Source organism: Pezoporus flaviventris, unplaced genomic scaffold (assembly GCF_033815535.1).
Source record: "Pezoporus flaviventris isolate CSIRO_AGI_PZ_B2104156 unplaced genomic scaffold, CSIRO_AGI_Pfla_v1 ptg000025l, whole genome shotgun sequence".
Taxonomy (NCBI): domain Eukaryota; kingdom Metazoa; phylum Chordata; class Aves; order Psittaciformes; family Psittacidae; genus Pezoporus; species Pezoporus flaviventris.
The window spans coordinates 29,676,362-29,697,817 of NW_026892573.1; the positions used below are offsets into that span (position 1 = coordinate 29,676,362).

The following is a 21,456-nucleotide window of genomic DNA, read 5'->3' on the forward strand; positions in this document are numbered from 1 at the left end:
GACACCTTCCACTGGAGCAGGTTGCTCCAAGGCCCCTCCAACCTGGCCTTGAACACTGCCAGGGATGGGGCAGCCACAGCTTCTCTGGTGCCTCGCCATCCTCACAGGAGAATTATTTTCTTTCCCTGAATCTGACCCCCCTGACTCGTAGCTCTGAATCCCACAGAACCTGCTTGATAACATGCAGCTTTAGGTTAATGCAACTGCTAAAGAAAATGAAATTTTCAAACCAGGACTGTGTTATTCTTTGCAGGCTTAACGTAGACTTTGATTCTCTGCAAGCTCAAGATACCTTAGTAAGACCTGACTGCTCTCCCAGATTGCTTGGCTCCATTGTAAGAATGAGCAAAGTACCTTAAAAGGCTGCCTAAATCATTCAGTCTGCAAAAAGACAGTGTCCAACACTGAATGAAGTGTAAGTGGAATAAGCTTACATAGTATCTGTAAGAGACAATACGAAGTTTTGTATTGCTGTCATATGTTTCAGATGGTAATGCTACCACCTAATTCACTCGTGAGCACTCCAATCAACGAGTCACCTAAACCCGAGTCCTTGCTTCTGAAATCACTGCTTAAAACCACTGTCTCCTTTGAGTGCTATTCTTGAAGCTGTAGAATAAACAGATGTGACAATCAACCAGGTCAGATTATCCTTTCACCAGCTCCCGCTTGCTTTTTTCTGTTGCTGCTTCACATTCTTCTGATTCTTCCGGTTCTCCTTGTAATTGGAAAGAATCCAAACAAGTAGTGTGGAAATAACAATACTAATCAGCCCATGATAATGAACTAATACATTGGTTTTGCTTCTGAAGTTTAAGTACGAACTGACAGCTGGCAAATATAGCAGACACAGCTTGAATGGTCTCCAAACAACCCCAATCAACAGCTCAGATATAATAACATAAAAGAAGCCAAGAAGGACAAAAAAGTTTTAACCTGGTTTGTTTGAAACTACGGTCAAGTGGAATTATTTCACACATGCACTCAACAGGAAAATTACTACATACTACTTCTGCTCACAAATCCAAGGTTGTGTATGGAGTTCCATGTGTTTTGACTAGTAAGACAATGCAATACAACTTCACATTATCAAGATCATCTCAGAAATGCCATCTGTTCTCAGACTCTTTGCTCATCTCCCTCATTCTGACTCTCATTCTGCATGTTCAATCTTGTCCAAGCCTCAAACTTGCCAATGCTATGAAAACGGTAACTGAAAATTCACTGGGTTTGGGTAATTTATAGCCTTGTTTATTCCGATTCCAAAAATCGCTGTCTCTCCTTACAGCAGCACCTCGATGTTTCTAAAGCCCAATTTCATCCTTGAATGCACATGGCAGCTGCTGGTGTCAATGGAATTCCTCTGCACCTTCAGGCTATCATTAGGCATTAATAATTCAGGTGCATTTAAAAGAGTAATTTGAATTTTGCAAACCTCAACCTTCAAGTTATCCCACCAGAAGCATTTTACCTGAGAGAACAATGACAAAGGCTTTTCAGTGGCACCTCTTACAGTTTGAGAAAAGTAAAGTGAAAACATACAATTACAGAACTCATCCTCTGGGAGTTTTTACCCTTGTGAGCTTTAACAGCTTTGGAAGCACAAGGCAAAAGGCAAATATAATGTTTTTGGAACAGTTTACCCTTTTATAACACACCTAAGAGCTGCTGCATAAAGTGTTTAACAGTAACTGATTTTAGTCCATTGCAAGTCATAGGTGGTCTGATGTTCTGTTCTCAAAGTCACCATGTACACCAAATACAAACATCATCATGTCAGAAAATTACCTAAGGGAGGGATGCTGGGCACAGGGTAGAGCACAGGACTGGAAATAGTTCAGGTTCCATTCTTGGCTCTGCCACTGACTTGTTGTATGACTTCAGACAAGTCAGTTAACCGCTCTGATTTCCCCATCTGTAAAATGTGGAAAGCACTTCTTATCTACCTCACCTGTGTGAAGTGAGTGGTCATGTCTACAAGGTTGAAAAGATTTGGTTTTGGTTTGATGAAAATAACACAAAAATGGTGATTCCAGAAGTTTTAGCCTAAAATTTCAGCAGATTTTTCACAGTTAATGAGGTCTTAGAAGTATTTAGGTATGTGCCAATAATAAGCAGATAGTTCACTGACTGTTACTGAAGACTTTTACCAGCAGTAACACAACATTGAACCAACACAGACTTTCAGACTCAGGTTCATAAAGAAACGCTAGATTGTGATGTGACCTTTGAGAGGAAGATAATTCCCCTTTTATCTCTCACCCATGAAACAAACAGAAGCTGAAACGGAAGATGCTTCCCAGAAAGCAAACAAGATGAGCCAAGACATTTTTCTCCATTTCTAAAATCAAAGCCTATTAAGCACTGAGATTTGTATGCATAACTCAATATGCTCCTCACTGCATCTCTCAAAAGATGCTCTGCTCAGCAAAACTAAAGGCCAAGTAAACTACTTGATTTATTCTGAAGCTCCCACTTATATTACTGTTGCCTCTCTCTATCAAAATTGTGTGTTATTTCCCTACAAACAAATGCAAGATACAGAGAGTACACACAGCAAAAGTAAATAGGAAAGTAGGATACATACACTGCTTACTATGACGCTGTATTAGATGACTGGAAAGATGTTTAGGGAAAGCTATAGCTCAGAAGAAAGGAATAGTGAAGTAAAATTTCCAAACAGGATCATTCTGATGCCCACAAAACTTTCTGAAGCAGCAACTCCCAATTTTTCACATCATAAAAGAAAGCATTTTTGCAAGCATCTGATTTATAAAGAAACATGATCTGGAAAGAGCCACACAGTTCCCAAGTTGACTATTTTATTAAGTGTTATTTATGCAGAAAAGTAAAAAGAAACATCTTCATAAGAGATTTTTAATCCTCCAGCAGTATAACCAATGGTGCGGTAAGGCAATGTTACCAGGACCAGAAGTATTCTGGAACACTGCAAAGCAGCAAAGAGAAAACCAGCTTTGAGTAAATGACTAAATGCTCTAGCATTCAAACTAATCTGGAAGTAACATGACTTTCTAGAATGCTCTTGCTTATCTCTTTGGTTTAAAGACTTGCGTGTGTCAATATGACAATCTAATGTCTCAGTCCATCCTAGCAACTGGGCACAACAATAATTTGGGTGTTCAGAGCAAAGAGTTCCATATAAATTTTGTCTCTTCTAGACATCCAACCACAGCTTTGTGCTAATTTGCCTTTGTAGGTAAGTGAAATACAGCACAGAATTTGTAAAGAGGTGCTTTGCGTTGTTCTCAATAACTAACTCCAGCTTTTCCTTCCTTCTATGCATAGCTGTCAACTGCCTCCTATCAGGCATCCCCCAAATCGTGCTTATTTTCACTGCAAATTTGATTGAACATTAGACAAAGTTTAAAATGTGTATTAGAAAATTCTGTATTCAAGTTCCTGTGTGTGCAACGTGGGGTATGTGGCAGACCTCACAGAACTGACTTCTCACAGCTAAGGTTCTGTACCTTCCTATATGATTCATGAATACAGAGCTGGTCAACAATTAAAGTAACTCTGCCATTAAGAACTTTCATATGCATATTCTCTGTAATCACCAGATGCTGTGTTAATTTAATCCATACCCAGATTTCACTTTTTCTGCTCCCCTGTAGCTTGCCTTTGTAAGATCACTGTCTTTAAGAAAGAAACAGCTCACAGACTAGGGCAAACATTTACAGGGACAGGGCCACAGCAATTGGAACATTAACTAGATTCAGAGCTCTTACCTCCCCAGGTAGTTCCTACTTGTGGAGCAGCAGATACAGGATGTACAGATGGTTGAAAAGTTGGCTGCAAATCAAGCAGATCATTTGGCAGCTTTGAAGTGCTACAAAGATAAATACAACTGTTTGAACTACAGCAATTTTCAATACAAGGCAAATGCTAGTGGCTGTCAGTGGCGAGGAAAGCTTTATTACAAAGTGCCTGTTACAGAATAAACTTTGAACTAAGCCAAAATCAGAAAGTCTGGTGTATTTCCTATTTTCAGTTCTGTAGAAAACTGTTAATAAAGCCACTATAGTTCTATGTGATGCCAAGTGAATTTTGTCAAAGCTGTCTAAGACATAAAGACAATCAGTCTTCGCATCTTCCTCTCAGTCCAACAATGGGGCTAGAGCATGTTATGTTCAGCAACCTTCAGCAACTTATAAACAACCTCATGAAAGCCCTGCACCATGACAAAGGCAGACTGAGAATGAACTCTAACAGGCTGCAGCACCAAATGTTACACCTAAATTTCACAACTCCCACCTTTCCACTATCAACCAGTGGTGATAAACTGGCTTATATCTACTAAGAAACTCTGGGGAAGGCAAAAGAAAAGAAACCTTGAAACACTTGATCACATTGAGTCATATGAGTGACAACTCATTCAGATGCACATTTTAGACTACTGAAAACCAAACTGAGACCTAAGATCACATGGAAATGAAGAGTGAAGTCTTTATACAACTGCTGTAGTGACTTCAAGAGCCAAACAGGAACAGTAAAATTCAGCCTCTTGCAGCAAGTTAATTCCATACTTTGGATTTGTCTTGGAAAAAGCAAAAAAGTAAAAAAATGAGTACTGGTGTTCACCCAAAACTTTTCACCACACAAAATGAACCAAAATGTGCACATAAAGCTGCTAGCGTGTACAGAAGCTAAGTTACTGTGGCATCCAAGCATCACTGAAACTTACATTGGCACCGGGGTTTAAAGGCTGGTAGTGACATCCTGGACCTCTCTATATTCTCTTGCTGACCCAATCACTTGTCTCATTCAGTTTTTACTATTTCATTTCCACAGTGATTCAACCTGCATTTTGCCACTACTGCTTCTAGTAAAAAGCAGCATGGTCTGGCACAGCCCTGTAACATCAGCAGCAGAACCAAGATCATTTTCAAGGTAAAGCTTGTTCAAGTTAATAATAGGGATTAATTGGACACATTGCATCTAATAGCAAGCAACTGAACGCATGACCCAGCACATCCCCTGCGTGGCAGCTCCTGCTATAAAATCTGCTCTTTGCTCATAGCAGTCATACTGCCAGCAACTGAATTCAAACATGAAGACAAACTAGCATTTGTTCTTTCAGAAGAAAATGCTCTTGTCTTCACCATGTAGCATTTCTGGCTGTTTGAAGAAGCTTTATCAGATGTTTCCATGTTTCAGACCTCTTAAAAAGCAAGAACAGATATTCAAGTTACCAGTCCAAAGCATACATCCATTTCAAGGATTTCTGGCCTCTAAAAAGCAATTTGAAAGAACATCTTTTTCCAAGGAAGTCTTTCAGTTACTAACACTGACATTCTCTAGCTCCTTATATGTGATTCAGCTATTTTGCATGCATTGGTGTCAAGTAATTTCATACAGTAGCTTTGTAATGGGGAAAGAAGGCTGTCACCTTCTGCAACTGCTTGATTTGACAGGTATTTTACACAATGAAGATCACACCCTTACTCACACCAACAGTTCCTGCTAGTCAAAGACAAGGATTAGCGTACAGCGAGCACTCTTGCACTATCTTTGCAAGTCCTTGCAGACAGAGATGTCCCAGATAGAACTTAAGACTGCAAAACCTGCCTCTCTTCTTTCAAACCCTGTTTCAGGCTTTCCTTTCTCTGAAAATCTACCACAAACATTTGTTACTACTCTACTTGCAAAGATCTAGAACTGCAACATGAAATTCAGTATCATCTTTTTTGATCTCCCAAACTGAACTTCTATTTGGCTTTTCCCACATGAATGTGTGTAAGGTTCAACACTGTAAGATACCACATCACTAATGTATCTATACCCAACCAATGTACATTCTACAGCAGAAATACAGAGGGACCACTAGCTGCAGTGCAACCCACAGTGAAGCATACCTGTTGGAAGAGCTAGGGGTAGAAAAAACATCAATGGCTGGTGTAGTCATTACGCTTCCTGCTGCAGTTGACACAGGAGAAGCTGCAGTTGTTAAAAAGGTATGAGGTTTCTTTGCAAGTTCTTTTAGACGTTGCTCCTGTTGGGAAAGTGAGCTGGCATAAGAAATCCACAAACAGCATTTGTATGTCTGACTTCGGAGGTGAGTAAAGCTTTTTTATTTATCCCACACACTAGTGACAGCTACTTATAGTTACCAGAGTCAGTGGTGCCACCAATCCTTTAGAAACCATTTCATCAACACCCCCCCCCCCCCAAATTGTATGCTGTATGCACATAAGATTGTCCTTCCAGCACTTGCCAACAGCACATATTCAGTATTAACAACTCTGTTTTTATCCTTTGCTCCTTTAAGAATCTCATCAAGCTATCCACAAGAACACAGGGAAAGCATTTTCAATTTAAAACTCTGTAAGCTTACCTTTAAAGCTTTTAAGCGAGCCTGTTCTTCTTCTAATGCAGCTTGTTTTTCCCTTTCATCTACTTTTGTAAGGAACAGGTCTGTGTTTGCAAGGGAAGACACTGCATCGAAAAGCGTGATAGCCCTAAAGTAATTGGACAGGAGAAAAGCTGGCTGTTAATAGGTGACACGTGACAGGAACACCTAGAGAACTCCTCGCTGGCATCCACCCAGTCTCCTCCTTAACTCCTTTATAACATTAATTATATCTTACACGTACAATACAAAGTGGTAAGTTTAAATAAGATACAGCATATGAACTGCAAAGTGAAAATGCCTAGAAATCATGCTATCTACTCTTTTACACTGGATTGGGGATTTCCCCCCTTAAATATTTCCCCTCCAAGCTGCAGCACAGAATCATGTTTGAAGCCTTTGCTCTTTTTCTGTTAGCCTAAAATGGCATTATTTATAGACACATGGGAATATCTGATAATCTGGGCTCCAATTCAAACTGTTGCTAATTCAAACAGGTTTAGTTAAGGGACTATCCATACACCTAGCATGTCCCAGAGGAAAAGTTTGCACTCTATCATCATGTTTAAGAGTGTGCAAAAAAGATCTGAAAGAACTTTTAAAACAAACTCTTACAACAGGAAGCAAGTACTCTGACAAGCAGTTGATAAAACAGAGCTCACCCCTAATATTGTCACTGCTATAAGAAGAACATATATTAGTGCTTTACTTTCTGAACATGCATTAAAGAAATGCTTTTTAATTGGGCAGGTCTTCCCCCCTATATTAAGCTTTTTAAAATTTAAACAATGAAGTTGCCTGGAGGGCTCCTTTAGAGCGCACTTTGTGTTTCAGCAAGCCCTCAAAATCAGTGAGTACCTTTTACTATAGGCACTGTGGCTTTAATCCCCAATTACTTTAAAAATCCATTCTTAATGTAAGGATTTCTGGAAGCATTTTCTTGCTTTTGACAGAAAAGGGACTAAACTGAAGATATTAAGAGTCTAAATGCGCCATACCTTACAGAGTGTAATTATTAACACAAAATTAGCATTTGCAGGCTGCAAACGGACAAAGAACTTAGTTTCTCCTCAGAACTTTAAGATTAGGTGTTAAAAGTATAACTACGACATGATGGATTCTACAGCAAGTGACTGCAGTTCCTCAGATTCTAGTTCTGTTGACCTGGAAAAAGCTACTCAGCAAAAGATACAACAACTTGCTTTTCTATCATTGCTAATACAATGTCTTCAATAAAGCCTAAGCAAACCTTAGTTTATAATGGATTTCACATTCAAATCAATGTTTAAAAGGACAAGGGCATAAGCACCTGATTGCAGCTGTGCAATCTTTGATTTTCTTCCCTTCTAGAGAAGCTAAATGTTGTTCCAAAGCATCAAGAAGGCTACTCGGTGCCTGCAAAGAGAGACATTCAGGAACAGACTTGAAGAATCTAAGGCGAAGAAAATCAGTAGTTAAAAGACTTTGAGAGAATGCAACTGTAGGGTGACTGATACAATGGCTCGGGATACTTATACCACATCTTGGCATCCTGCACATATTGAATTACCTAAAATACCAGGTGATGTACTCTCCTCACTACATTACTCTGGCATAATGACTCACCAGTAGGTATTCAAATATGTCAAGAGATGTTAAAATCAACAGCTGGGAAGCAGCAAGCAGACAATCGGAAGCAGTCAGTATTTCAAGAGGCACTAAAGGAAATTGTACCTAAAGTCATTTCTACGTACACACTCTGCAAGCCTTCACAATGATTTAAGTGGGCATTTAACCAAAACCCACAACTTCCTCATATCATGTAAAAGCTTCATGATGTGAACTCACAGATATTAATTATGTCTTCAAGCACAATAGAAATAAGGTCGTCTTAAAACTCAGACTATGACAGAAATGATGTAGAATATTTAACAATAGATCACTGCATATAAAAGCCAGGCTCTGACAGGGTTTGGATTTGATCACAAACTTGGAAATAACTCGGTGACAAGACACATAAAAAAGCGTAAGTGCCAGACCATAATGCCAAGTTCTTCTGATTATACAACCCCAAACAGACATGTACTGGCAAGCATAATAGGCTTATCTACCTGTGAGAGATCTGGTATGTCTCCTCTGTCAATTCCAACTTGCTGTAATAAAACAAACGAGCAAAATGAACCGGTTTGCTTTTGTTAAAGGCAGAGATGCTTAAAAATCAAACAACGTTAACATGATGTAAAAGGCACAAAGCTGTCCATATACATTTTAAATCTCCACAATCTGAACTCTATAATAGTTAGTTATAACAAATTCTTCTGTTAAATGTATATGCATTTGAAGTAGGCATGTTACAGATTTTAACAGATACCACCTTAAAATAAAACAGTAAGAATCAAGTGTTTCGGAGTTCTAAGCCTAAAGAAGTTTGCCTATCCCACGATTTTCATGGCAAACTCTCAGACCTACTGATCCAGAGCATATATTTGCTGAAACAAAGAACCTTCAAAGTTCTGTGAAGCAGCTGTTTTCTAAAATGCAGATCAAACTTAAGATGTTCTGCAACAGGATATATTGTTACGATAGAAAGATTAATACTCTCAACTGAAGACAGTATCTATCTCTGCTACAGATACTGTGTCAGGACAGACTCTGAGACAAGCTTTATGGCTTGATTAAGAGATATATGAATAATGAAGGAAAGCAAAACAAGAACAGAAGCACACTTCAGCTGAGGAATTCCATACTATTACTATATCAATTCCGCAACACTTCAGAAATGAGAACACAACAGAGTAACTACAGTGAAAAAAGAACCACAATACAATATTTTGCAAAGTAATGGCTTTTCCCCCTGTGAACACACCTGTAGCCAAGATATCTTTAAAAGAACACTCCCATGTTCATTCATTTCCCTCAATTTCTTATTTGTGAGTGGTTATTTCATCTAAAACCTATGGCAGAATTGCAGGTTTCCAACTAGAATACAGCTAGAATCATAGAAAGCAGCGAATTACCATGATGGGACTTCCTTCAAAACAAAGTTATTCTTCAAAGAAAGCTCACAATTATTAGGTAGCCAAGGACATTTTACAATGCATATTTATATATCTCCATCAGATAAAACAGTAATTATTTTGCACTCAGGTTTTCAATACAGCCCTCAAATGAACTAATCACCAGGATAGAGGCTGATGAGGTGGCCCTTGATGGAACTGCAATTAGGCTGGAAGGAAAGAATATCTGCTTTATGAGAAAATGAGCACTTGTATAAGCTATTCCAGATACAAGGCATGATATTGGCTTATATATTGACTTAAATATTGGCTAACTGACATTTACCTCTGCAACTTTAAGGAACTCTGAGATCCGTGTCATTCTAGTGAGGAACTTCTTATATATATCAAGGCCTTCTTTGCACTGGTTCTTTTTCATATCAAAGTATTTTTCTACAAAGAGTGAGAATACTTGCATTAAATGAGAAACCAAGCATTCTGCAAAGGATATGCGAAGTCAAAGCATATAAACCAAGACAAACTGAAAACAGCCTGCAGATCTGTTTGATTATGTTAACTGCAGAGGTCACTATGCCTAACTTGCACCAAGTGACAGAAGCTCCATCGAGCACAAGCTAATGCTCACATGCATGCAAACACCTTACCTTGCAGGTACTAGATCTCACAAAAGCATAACCACCCTGAAGAGGACAATCAAATTTAAGAATAGGTCACCCAAGGAAATGCAAATTCATCGTCTTGGTTGAAATAAGGTGATTTTACAACCTGGCAGTCAGACATCTACTCTGTTCCAGTGGCCTCATATCAGTCAAGATTTGGATGTTCTCTGCCAGACTGATGCCTCTTGTTACAATGTGGTCTACAACAAGGTGCAATTGATTACAAAACTGAAAGCAAGAGGGTCCCACTCTCCTTGAATTAGCACTTTCAAGGCCTGTTTCTGTATTAAGTTTCACTCCAAATGTGAATGAAAGCAACTGCATCCTCATTCTTACTGAGGGAAGAGAAGTAGACAAGGGCTTCAGACTGCCAGGCTTCAGACAGTCCTTTACTAATTCTGATTTTGCTTTCCATTTTGCAAGCACAGGGTAATACCAGCAATCAGGCAGCTTGCTCCAATCACAGAATACAACCAAACCAAGCAAACCAACAGATTACTTTCAAATTTAGACTCCCCTGCATCTCCAGTGTGTGTGCAAGTGAAAGAGCCTGAACCCTGAATTTGCAATTCCCCTTAAAACAGAAGATATGCTCTAGAAACAGAAACCAACCAATCATTAAAACCAAGCAACATTCAAATTTCAACAGCTAAACAATCACAGATGGTGTGACTGCGAATTTGTAACTGACCATAGCTTATTTCACTTAAAAAGAAACAAAACCTGATCTTGTTTCTTAAAGGAAAAAAAGCCCATCAATATCGTGATTCAGGTTTGCAAGCACTTCAATGAGACAACAAAGAAAAGGAACAACAAACCCACAATAAAGCAGTGCAAGTGAAGAAAATCCTGACTTGGCTTCACTTTCACAACTTCACCCATCCCTGTGTACAGTGCAATGGAAAATGCAATTGGACAGAAAAAGACTTGGAAATATTGGTGTTATTTCCAATTCAGATTTATTTTGATGTTTCACAGTAAGACTATTTCAACTTCTCAGAATTACAGCTCTTCGTAATTGCTCACTGAGCATCCTCCCCAGAGTTTAATGTTGCAGAAAACAGTTATATTTACCTAAGAGGTTAATAATCCCTTCGTTATATGCCGCAAACAGTCTAATGGCATCTTTGAAGAGGAGCATGAAGGCAGCATTAATTACACCATTTGTAAGTTCATTGCTATTGACCTAGGAAGATCAGAAAACAAAGTTAATTTAACTGGATTGATCCCTTATTGGAAAACTTCTAGTTGAACTCCAGTTCTCTATCCCAAGGCATGCTTTCCATTCATCTCATGGGCTATTAGTCGAAAATAGCAGCACAGCACATCAACACAGGCTCAAATCAAATCATTTTGGCACATATTTTTGTTAACTAATGTTAACTAACTATAAGACAGAGGGCAGAAACAATCAACTTTTAAATGAACAAACAATTCTTATACAGTAAGAATACACAACAAACACTAACTTAGCATGAGGCATTCTCTCCAGTGAGCAAATACTTGTTTTCTTCTGATTTCTTGGAAGTATACCAATGAAGAAAACACTTGGTGCTCTTTAAGCTGTGCAGATAACATGGAAGCATGTTCAAAACCTTTAATCTTGACCTATTTTACAAGCTTGTGCAGGTTTGTACAAAGCCAGCAGTATACATGAGACGTGCATATATTGCTAAACTTACATTGAAGTCGAGAAGTGCATCCATTTGATTTTGTATAATTGGTACAGTTTTTAGGAGTTTTTCTGTGCTCATCGTTCTCATCACCCCATCAGCCCTGTTGGACAAAACAAAAGAACATTCTTCACCTGAATTTTGAAGTCAATTGTTACTGAGAAACAATGTAGAAAATAAAATAGGTCATCAGAGAACATTTAAATCATTGCCATTCAAAGCAGGCATTCTGGTGTTCAGGAATGCTGTCTAGCCAATACAACTGTAATAACCAGACTGTATGAAAGCAACAACTTGTTTGGCCAAAATATGAATCCAAGATGAGTTTTTATTCAGAGGAAATTAAACTGATAGTGCTCAGAAATATATATAGAGAGCAGAGATACAATGCATCAGGTAAACATAAAACAATTCTCTGAAGATTATTTCTGAAGCTCATTTTTACCTATGCTTTTTCCAATCATCTGATGGTTATTTTGTGTCAGTTTGAATGGTTTTCTTTGCAACTAAAAGCAGTCAGAAAGACCAAACAAACATGGCAATGTTTTTCAAGACCAGAAAGTTTATAGACTACACAACACTTCCTTTTAATGGCTGATTAGGAGTATTTGGTTGTTTTATGAATTGTTCAGATTTAATAGACTAAGACTGGCTGCGTATTTGAAACAACTCATCAAATGAATACCAAAAATACCCCAAGGAAAGCCACAACTGAGGAAGAGATTAAATCACCTCAGTGACAAGAAACAACTGTTTTCTGTAAGGCAAATCAGCCTGCCTTGCAGTTAGTTCATCAGCATGCACACAGCAAACCAAATGTTTCCTGCAAGCGCATGTCTTGCGGTGCATCTGCACAGAAAGGCTGTGGCTGCTCTCCAGGCTGGAAAGCAGTGAGGAGCACGCTGCTTCAAGCCTTCTACTCGTTCTGTATACTCCGTCCTAACAGCAAACAGCAATTGCAGTTAATGTGGCAGGGCAAGGGTGCAGAACCCTTGAGGAAACTGAGGTGTGGAAAAGGCAGACTGTTGCCACCACAAGTGATTCTTGCTGGCCTGCAGAAGGACCTCCAGGCACATGCTGTGGGCTAAATAATTCACCTCATAAGGCCTGAAACACCTGATTGTAAAGCAACTGTGCAACAATCAATAATGTATCTGCAGCCACCTGACCACACACACATCACATATGTGGAACATGCTGAGTGGTTTGCGTGGCTGGGATTCCAACCATCTCTAAAGGCAGAAGGAGCACAAGCATTCCTCTTTTATTTTACCATCATACTTCAAAACTAAAGGGACTCTATGCTATTAGCAAGGAGGCATAAGGGATTTGGACACTGTTCTGCAGCCAGTCCCAAATGCCTTTGTAACACTAATGCAAGGTATCATTGGACAGCCAACTAATGCACTTGGATAATTTAAGTTTAAAGTTAAGATTTTTGTGGGTTAAGAATTAAGCTTTTAGCTTCCATATAAATTAACCTGTGTAAAGATGATAAAGAATGCCCAAATGTAAAAATAAGTTAGAGTTTTAAACTTTAAAAAGCACTGTATACAGAGATAATGGAAAAAGATGGAGAAACTTGTAACCATCACAAGCTCTCCAGCCTTCTGATGAACGAGATCTCCAGGTTAGTTCTATCATTCACTGTAACATGCAATTACCTCAACTACTGGTGCTCTGCACTGTATTATATGTAAAGAGGTACCTAGTCTCAAACAACTAATTCCTCTTCAAGAAGCTCACTTTCCAGGGAAAATTTTAATTCCTATACACCAAGTATGAATTGCACTACATTACCAAGGTTGTGGACTTTATATGGAGGTTTTGGGACACGAACAGAGAAACACAAGGAAGGACTCAAGGTGTTTCACAGAACACTCATGTCACAGTTTCAGCTGGGATATACAGACTTAATTTTCTTCCCAGTAGCTGGTGCAGTGCTGGGTTTTGGATTTAGTCTAGGAATAATGCTGATAACACACCAGTGGTTTAGTTGTTGCTCAGCAGCACTTACCCTGATGAAGGACTTTTCAGTCTCATGCCATTGAGGAGGGGCACAAGAAGCCGGGAGGGAGCAGAGACAGGACACATGACCCAAACTAGCCAAAGGAGTATTCTATACCACAGCATGTCATACCCAGTATAGAAACTGGGGGGAGTCACCTGGAAGGGCTAGATCACTGCTCAGGTCGGGCTTCATATTGGTCAGCGGGTGGTGAGCAATTGTATTGTGCATCACTTGCGTTTCTTGCATTTAATTCCTCTTTTTCCTTTTAAAAATTGTATTTTATTTTATTTCAATTATTAAACTGTTCTTATCTCAACCTGCAGGTTTGACTTTTTCCTGATTCTATTCCCCATCCCATTAAGGGTCTGGAGGGAGAGCGAGTGAGCGAGCTGCTGTGTGGCACTTAGCTGCAGGCTGGGGTTAAACCACAACTTTTAAACATCCCAGAGCTAGAAACACAAGTAAATTGCACAGTTCCCTATACTGCATGCAAGACAAAGTAACTTTGTGATGCATTGTGAAAGATTTATCTAAACTTCTACTTGGTTTGATGCATACCATTTTTCATTTCTTCATATTAAACTGTTAATGTCTAAAGAAGCCAAATCACAACAACTGAAGTAAGATATTTTTGCAATATACATAACTGAGCAATGAAGCCTTTCTGTGTCATGGGAGACGTTCAACTGCGAAAAGCAGACGTTACTGCTCTACTAAGCTGGAGCCAACTGTAGTATTTTCCACTCTGAGGTTTTGCCTTATGTCCTGTAATTCAAAATAAGTAAAACAAAACACAGCTCTTACCCTCTTTTTACTTTTGTGAAGTCAAAAGCCACTTGTCTATAGGAAACTGCCTTTTCATTCAGATACCTGCTATACCGTCTGATAAACGTTGACATGTTATAACCTAAAAAACAAGTTCCAGAAGCTTATTACTTATCCTGTCAATTAAAGAACAAGAACTTCAGTCTAAAAGTGCAAGACATTAACTCAAAACAGCTTCATTAGCTATACAAAAGCAGGCAATAATATAGTCTGTTATGAAAAACAGTGTACATCATCGTATCTACCATGTCAGACAACACAAAAGTATCTAGAAGACCTGACAAACGTGTAAGTTTACACTTTACTTCCAGAGAAATTACTTCCAAAAGCAAAACAAAGTATGTTTATGCAAGTTCTCTCATAGTATGATAGAAATTGCTATCAAATAAATTGGACAGAGCCTTGGGTGACATGGTTTAGTGTGAGGTGTCCCTGCCCATGGCAGGGGGTTGGAACTGGATGATCTTAAGGTCCTTTCCAACCCAAACTATTGTATGATTCTATGTTTCTACATGCATTCATGAAAATGTTTACATTGGCTGCACAACATTCTCTCGTTTGGAACTGAATAGAAATAAAGAAAAGACACTGAAGGAAATATTAAGACATGACAAAAAATTCTTCAATGTTAAGACAGTGGCAATAGGAAATGGTTTGATAACTGTCAGTCTAAGGATAAAGACCAAGATATGAAATCTGTTTGTAAATTATACTGAGACCTTGGAAGCTAAGACTCACTAAAATGAAGCCATTTGTAGACCCTTGTTATTACTGAGAAAGATTTGTCCCCAGGCCACCATCCTGTGTGCCTGTTTTGTGGCAAAAATGAGAAGTAGCTATAGGAAAAGTAATGCAGAAGGTAAGAAACCACCTCAGCAGACAAAGACAAAAGCAACATTCTTCCCTGTGAGGGTGCTGAGGCACTGGCACAGGGTGCCCAGAGAAGCTGTGGCTGCCCCATCCCTGGCAATGTTTAAGGCCAGGTTGGATGGGGCCCCCGCTCATCACAGTGGGTTGGAACTGGATGAGCTTTAAGGTCCCTTCCAGTCCAAACCATTCTGTGATTCTACATATGACCAGAACTGCACTGAAATGCAGCTAAGAGTTTGGAAGGGTATTTCACCTGGAAAATCTGAACCAGAAAAACACTTATTTGCCCACAGAATTAGCCTCAAAGATGGATGGAACGGCCTGTGAACAAAAAGTTAATTTTTTCATTTAGACACAGTTCTTTGTCTCACTGACACTGTATCCAATGTACATATGATGCATTTGTTGAAATGGAAGCTGCAAGTCAAAACAGACCTCTTTAAATGGAGACATCTCTTCAGAAATAAGAGGAACAGTCCAATCTGTTTAGCTAAACAAGTTAGAAGCGATTATAGGTAAAGCCTTCCCTGAAAGATACAACCAATTCCTCCAGCAGACAGCTTCTGTCATGCCACAACAGCATTGAAATTAAGAAATGCTGTTTGGGGGTAAAACAGACAGAGAAATTACTTCTGAAATGACAGGACCCATTAGTGTCCCCCAGCACTCTACCCACTTGTAATGAAAAAGTCACCTTACCTTGCAATCCACTCTTGTCTAGGAAATTGCTCAGATTAAACAACGTGTTTCTGGACGCCAGATACTGGATAAAACGCTGGATGAAAGGAAATATTGGAATGCTTTTACTACATTACCCGTGAGCTGCAACTGAGCTAACAGTATTAGGAACTCTTCTTAGCCAGCTTACAAGATTCAGCTTTTATACTGTGAGACTGATGTGAAATCTGGAAGCTATGACAAAAACTCAGGTGAACTTTCAAAAGAAGCTACTTATAATTTTCTATGTAAAAACCTATGACAAATCAAAGTGAAGGAGATATTGCACAAAGGCCTCTGACTCAGAGACTTTGTTTATTTGAAGCCAGAATACAGAACTGGAAACTTCTGACCAAATCCCCCCAAATACATTCTCATTTTACATGCTCACAGTTGTTTCACTGACTTCAAGTCTGTAACAGTTGATTTCATTTTACCCATCAGCCAAAGCTAGTTGATAATGCTCAGCATGCATGTGTAATGGTACTTAGCTTAAATATGAAAAAAAGGTGATATAAATGTTAGTTTGCTTATAAATCAAATGCTAAATAAACATAAGAATCCATACAAAGCATTAACACAGTATCACAGTTAGTACATCTTATTAGTTACACCTAATTCTGAATTAGGTTTCACAACGTGATTTTCATCTTGTAAAGACATTTCAGATCACTGGCACCACATCTTAATTTAGCAGGAAAAATAGCTCTGTCATATGAACCATTGTATAGAGAGCTGTTATAAAAACAAACCAAACATTCACTTGCAATAACATTTTGACAGAGAAAAAAAACAGTTCTGATTAGTGTAACATATACCACTGAACTATTTTTGTTGGCATAAATAGGTTATGTTGGAAAAAGACTGGAGAAATGTAAAGGCACTTCAGTGCTCTGCTGTAGCAGAATTCAGCAAAAGCTGCAGAACCAAATGCTTTTCAGGTTTTTTGCAAAGGGATTTACAGATTCTCTAAGAACTTGTAGACATTTTCATCATTTCAAGCATTGGAACAGGCTGCCCAGGGAAAGGGTTGAGTCGCCGTCCCTGGAGGTACTGAAAAGTCGTGTCGGTTTGGGAACATGGTTTAGGGGTAGACTTGGCAGTGCTGGGTTAACAGCTAGACTCAATCTTAAATCTTTTCCAATCTAAACAATTCTCTAAGCACTCAGTTTCCATGTTCACTGATCAAGAACTATTTCTGTGTGTGAAAAGTTTCATCTTGAGCGCCAATCTAACCCTCACTACTTCTATAACACATTCAGGAAGCAAAATTTGGCAGTTTTATTCTTAAAATACAAAGTATTTCAGACAGTGAACTCATGAAATACCTTTTAATTACTATGAGGTATATTGGCATCAGTTCAAAAATGTATATGACTCACAATGCAAATACACCAAAAGCATATAGACTATTTTGGGAAGCGTCAATTATCCCAGCGACAATGCTTAAAGTCAACATGAGAAGTCTGCCCTCTTGTGGCTTACTTAGCTTCAAAGAACAGATTTTCACCAAGGCATACTCTGCAGCTAAGGTGCAAGAGAAACCATTATATATAACCCCACCAGGAGCCAGCCAGTCAGCCAGCCAGAGGAAGCAAGTAAACAACCTATAAGAACACTGCAGCCTGAAACGAAGTTTGGGTTCTTTCTACAAAATCCTACTTGTAATTATGTAAAGCTATACCTCTTAATTCCAATCTTCATATCTTTACTGTTAGGGTGGTGAGGCACTGGAATGGGTGGCCAGGAAAGCTGTGAATGCTCCATCCCTGGCAGTGTTCAAGGCTAGGCTGGACAGAGCCTTGGGTGACATGGTTTAGTGTGAGGTGTCCCTGCCCATGGCAGGGGGGGTGGAACTGGATGATCTTAAGGTCCTTTCCAACCCTAACTATTCTATGATTCTATGATTTTTGCCTTATACTGACTGCTTGCAGTAAAAAAGGAAGGTTTAGAAACACTTCCTAAGGAAGCCTTAAAAAAATAAAATTTTAGTTTTTTTTTTTTAAATGTAGAAGCTTCCAAGATGCTGCATTTTCCATTTGAAAAAATAAGGCCCCAGAGGAATTCCAGTTGTGGAACAAACCAAGCTCATTCCTTCTCTTGTAAACTCGGGTTTTGTGTAATTGTTCTACAGTATTTGATGCTATTTTGGTGTTCAAAGTCGAAGCCAGCTCAGAGGCACACATTCATCTTCACTGCAAAGGGCTAAGGGGTGATAATGGAAATCAGTTCCGAATCAAGTTATCAGGGAAAAAATACCATCTGGATTAGCTGGAGCATGAACCTGAAAAAGCTTCCACATCTTCAGCTTCCAGAATCCCATTCCAAGCTAATTTCTGTTGGGTTTGGGGGTTCTTTTATTATTACAATAACACCACAGGAAAAAAAAAAAAGGTACCTCCAGCATTCAGGACACTGATTCTAAACTTATAAACTAAAGTAGAAACAAACTAAATAGCTAACATATAATGAGACCTGTGTTCATGCAGGGTTAAGACACAAAGAAGCAAAACTAAAGCTTTTCTTACAAAGACCATTAGTGGGAAGCATTTAGCTGACATTTATAGAAATGAAGTGCTATAACTGTTCCCAGACATATCATTTTTGGTCTTACCTCATTTCCATACACCATTAGATGATGGGTTGTGATGAGAGATTTGAAGACCACTACCCAGCTACTGTTGGTAGTTCTTTCAAACAAACTGTCTGCCAACTGGGGGATGTTCACATTCATCTCATTTGTGCACTGGATTAAATCTGCAATACAGGAATTTTCGTTATTATTATTATTATTATGAGTTCTGTGAAGGAACATCAGTAACATACAAAAATATCAGTACATTCATTTTATATAGTGATATTTCCTATGAAAGCTGAGGGGCTTTCTAGCAAGATAAATAATTACTTGAAAATCACCATGGTACTGGGCTACCAGAAGCTTGTAACACAAACTCAGGTCTGCTCAGTGCCAAGATTCCAGGTATTGAATTGCTTTAGCAGTTGCATTAGAAGGTGCTGGAAGAGAAGTACCATAGTGACTTACACTATCTCTGACTAACAACTCCCAGCTTTCAAACATCTAAAGCATTACATAACAAAGTCAATCCTACACGCTGTCATTTCATTAAGTTTTATTAGAAGATTAGGACTAGAATTAACTGTAACCTCTGATTTCTGGCCTTTTAATGGACCTGTAAACTCTGCTAGCCATTGGTTCAGTGTGAGTAATAGAAGATTCAAATATTGCTTAGTCTTGATACAATGCTATCAACACCTTTAAAAGGGCAGAGGAAATGTTAAGTGAAAAAAGAAGCCTCTAGCTACAACGCCAGAAGCTTGGCAGATGAATTTAGTTATGAAGTGGGGTATTAACTGAAAAGATTAGCTAAAACAAAGCTAGCCAATTCCTGTCCAACCTGGGATTCCAGTAGACAAGATCCAGTGACTCTTCTAACAGCTGTTAAAAAGTTACCGTGCCCGCCTTTATTCTAGCTTTACTACTGTCACAACTGTATAATCACAGTTAGCCAAACTTACAATACAACTAATGTAATAATATATAATAATGCAGTAACTAATTGCCAAATGCTAATGAAGGAAGCTATGACTTAGGATCACGATGCTGCAGTGACAAATACAACACAAACAACTACATTAACATCTGGATGTGATGTAACACAGCTTGCCAGCATTTAATACAAAGCTTAACTTAAAGCAACACAATACTGATGACATTTTACTACTGTTACCACCCCAAAAATAAAACAGTAATTTTCACTCAAACTGCCAAAGGTCACAGCTCAGTAAAGATCAAGACATGACTAACCCCTGTGCCTGTCTATGGCACAGGGCTTATTCAAGTTACTAAGACTAAGTAGAAACATCCATTTAATCTTTAACCTTTGAAGACAGTTTTATATCTGAACGAACAACCACTCATCACAGAGGACTTGTGAAAGACGGGATCCTCCTTCAGCCTGAGAAGCAGGGAAGTGTGGCTACCACAAACTCAGAACTACCATGGTCAGGACTGAAAGGGCTGCTGCTTACAAGTTACAGTATTAAAGGAAGCAAAGCAGGAAATGATCTCTACATTCAAAATGCAATGAGATGGCGAGATTAGATGTTCCTTTATCTACAAGTAAAACCGTGATGACTACAGGCATTCATGACCTCATTTTTAAGTCAGGGTTATCTATTATTGGATGATGATTTGGGGCTGTTAAGACAATGCAAGGATATTACTCAGCAAGAGATCTGCTCTGAACTGGATCATTAAAACCAAGCCCTGCAGCATCCTGATCTTCAGGTCCTCCCACCTAAGTAACAACACAAGCAGTTTTGTGCAAGGCTATCCAGCAGGAACACACATTCAGTACAAAGGTATATGCATCATGGGATGGCAAGTCATACATGTGGGCATAAGAGCTGCAAGAGCATATTAGAAAGTGAGAACTTCTATTAAATGCAACATTTGCCAACAAGTCAACAGTGTCAGAGGTGCCCTTTAAAAATCCACTATCTAAAATCAGTTAAAAATCTCCATTCTGGATGATATTTGGTGCTGGAATAAATGTCTTCTGAAACACCACTGGACTTGCAAATGATGTTTTGGTATGTGTTGCAGTGCGTAAAAGAAAACAGGCTCTGTAACCCAGCAGAAAATCATCCCTCACAGGAGTGATGAGTGCTTATGTGAAAAGCATATGAATGACCTTGGGGGGCAGGGGGAGAGAGGGCAGGCATGCTAGGAAGGAGAACTAATAGCCAGTTGGGAGAGAACATAGGCAAGAACTGAAGTACACAGGCAAGCATGGCCCTGACTGGAAGGGAGTGATGCCACAGTTACTACAAACTAAGTTTAGCAAAAACATGAAGTTTCTTTCTCTGCAAAAACACAGGTTGAGTATCACAGATACTTAATAACCTGCTATATCTTAACAGCCAAAAATGCCTACATCATACACATTTCAGAAGTGTTACATCTACCTAAAGGTTCTTTGGGTGTATTTGCATGAGTGATGTTAATTAGGTAAAGAAATATTTGCACAGTTAAACCCAAATTACATCAGCAATTTTTGTGCTAACCATAGCACAAACCCAGCAGACAGCACCCTGCAGCCCACACTGCCTGTTCGGGAATACTGTCATATTCAGCGTTCCTGCTTATTTATCCTATTCCCACAGACACCCTTCATTAAGGGAAAGGAATGAATATATCATTATTTTCACATCCTACACTTTACACAACTCGTCTCACACCCACCTATGAAAATAGTAGCTACGTGTTTTGAAACCCAAGTGCCCAAAGCAACAAATCTCAAGACTGCTAGTT

The 21,456-nt window shown here is 38.9% G+C and overlaps 1 protein-coding gene across 11 annotated transcripts in view; it reads right to left on the reverse strand.

Moving 5' to 3' along the window:
* The window catches only part of PICALM (phosphatidylinositol binding clathrin assembly protein), a 75,137-nt gene that overhangs the window by 24,928 nt on the left and 28,753 nt on the right, over positions 1-21,456 (reverse strand). For all 11 annotated transcript variants that reach the window (XM_061458028.1, XM_061458021.1, XM_061458020.1 and 8 more), the window contains exons 2-12: positions 18,736-18,878; positions 16,104-16,179; positions 14,514-14,616; positions 11,708-11,801; positions 11,100-11,211; positions 9,692-9,798; positions 8,461-8,502; positions 7,680-7,765; positions 6,356-6,479; positions 5,877-6,013; positions 3,750-3,850 (exon numbers count right to left, since the gene is read on the reverse strand). In XM_061458028.1, the coding sequence (XP_061314012.1) occupies positions 3,750-3,850; positions 5,877-6,013; positions 6,356-6,479; positions 7,680-7,765; positions 8,461-8,502; positions 9,692-9,798; positions 11,100-11,211; positions 11,708-11,801; positions 14,514-14,616; positions 16,104-16,179; positions 18,736-18,878 (1,125 nt within the window). The remainder of the gene's footprint in view (positions 1-3,749; positions 3,851-5,876; positions 6,014-6,355; positions 6,480-7,679; positions 7,766-8,460; positions 8,503-9,691; positions 9,799-11,099; positions 11,212-11,707; positions 11,802-14,513; positions 14,617-16,103; positions 16,180-18,735; positions 18,879-21,456) is intronic.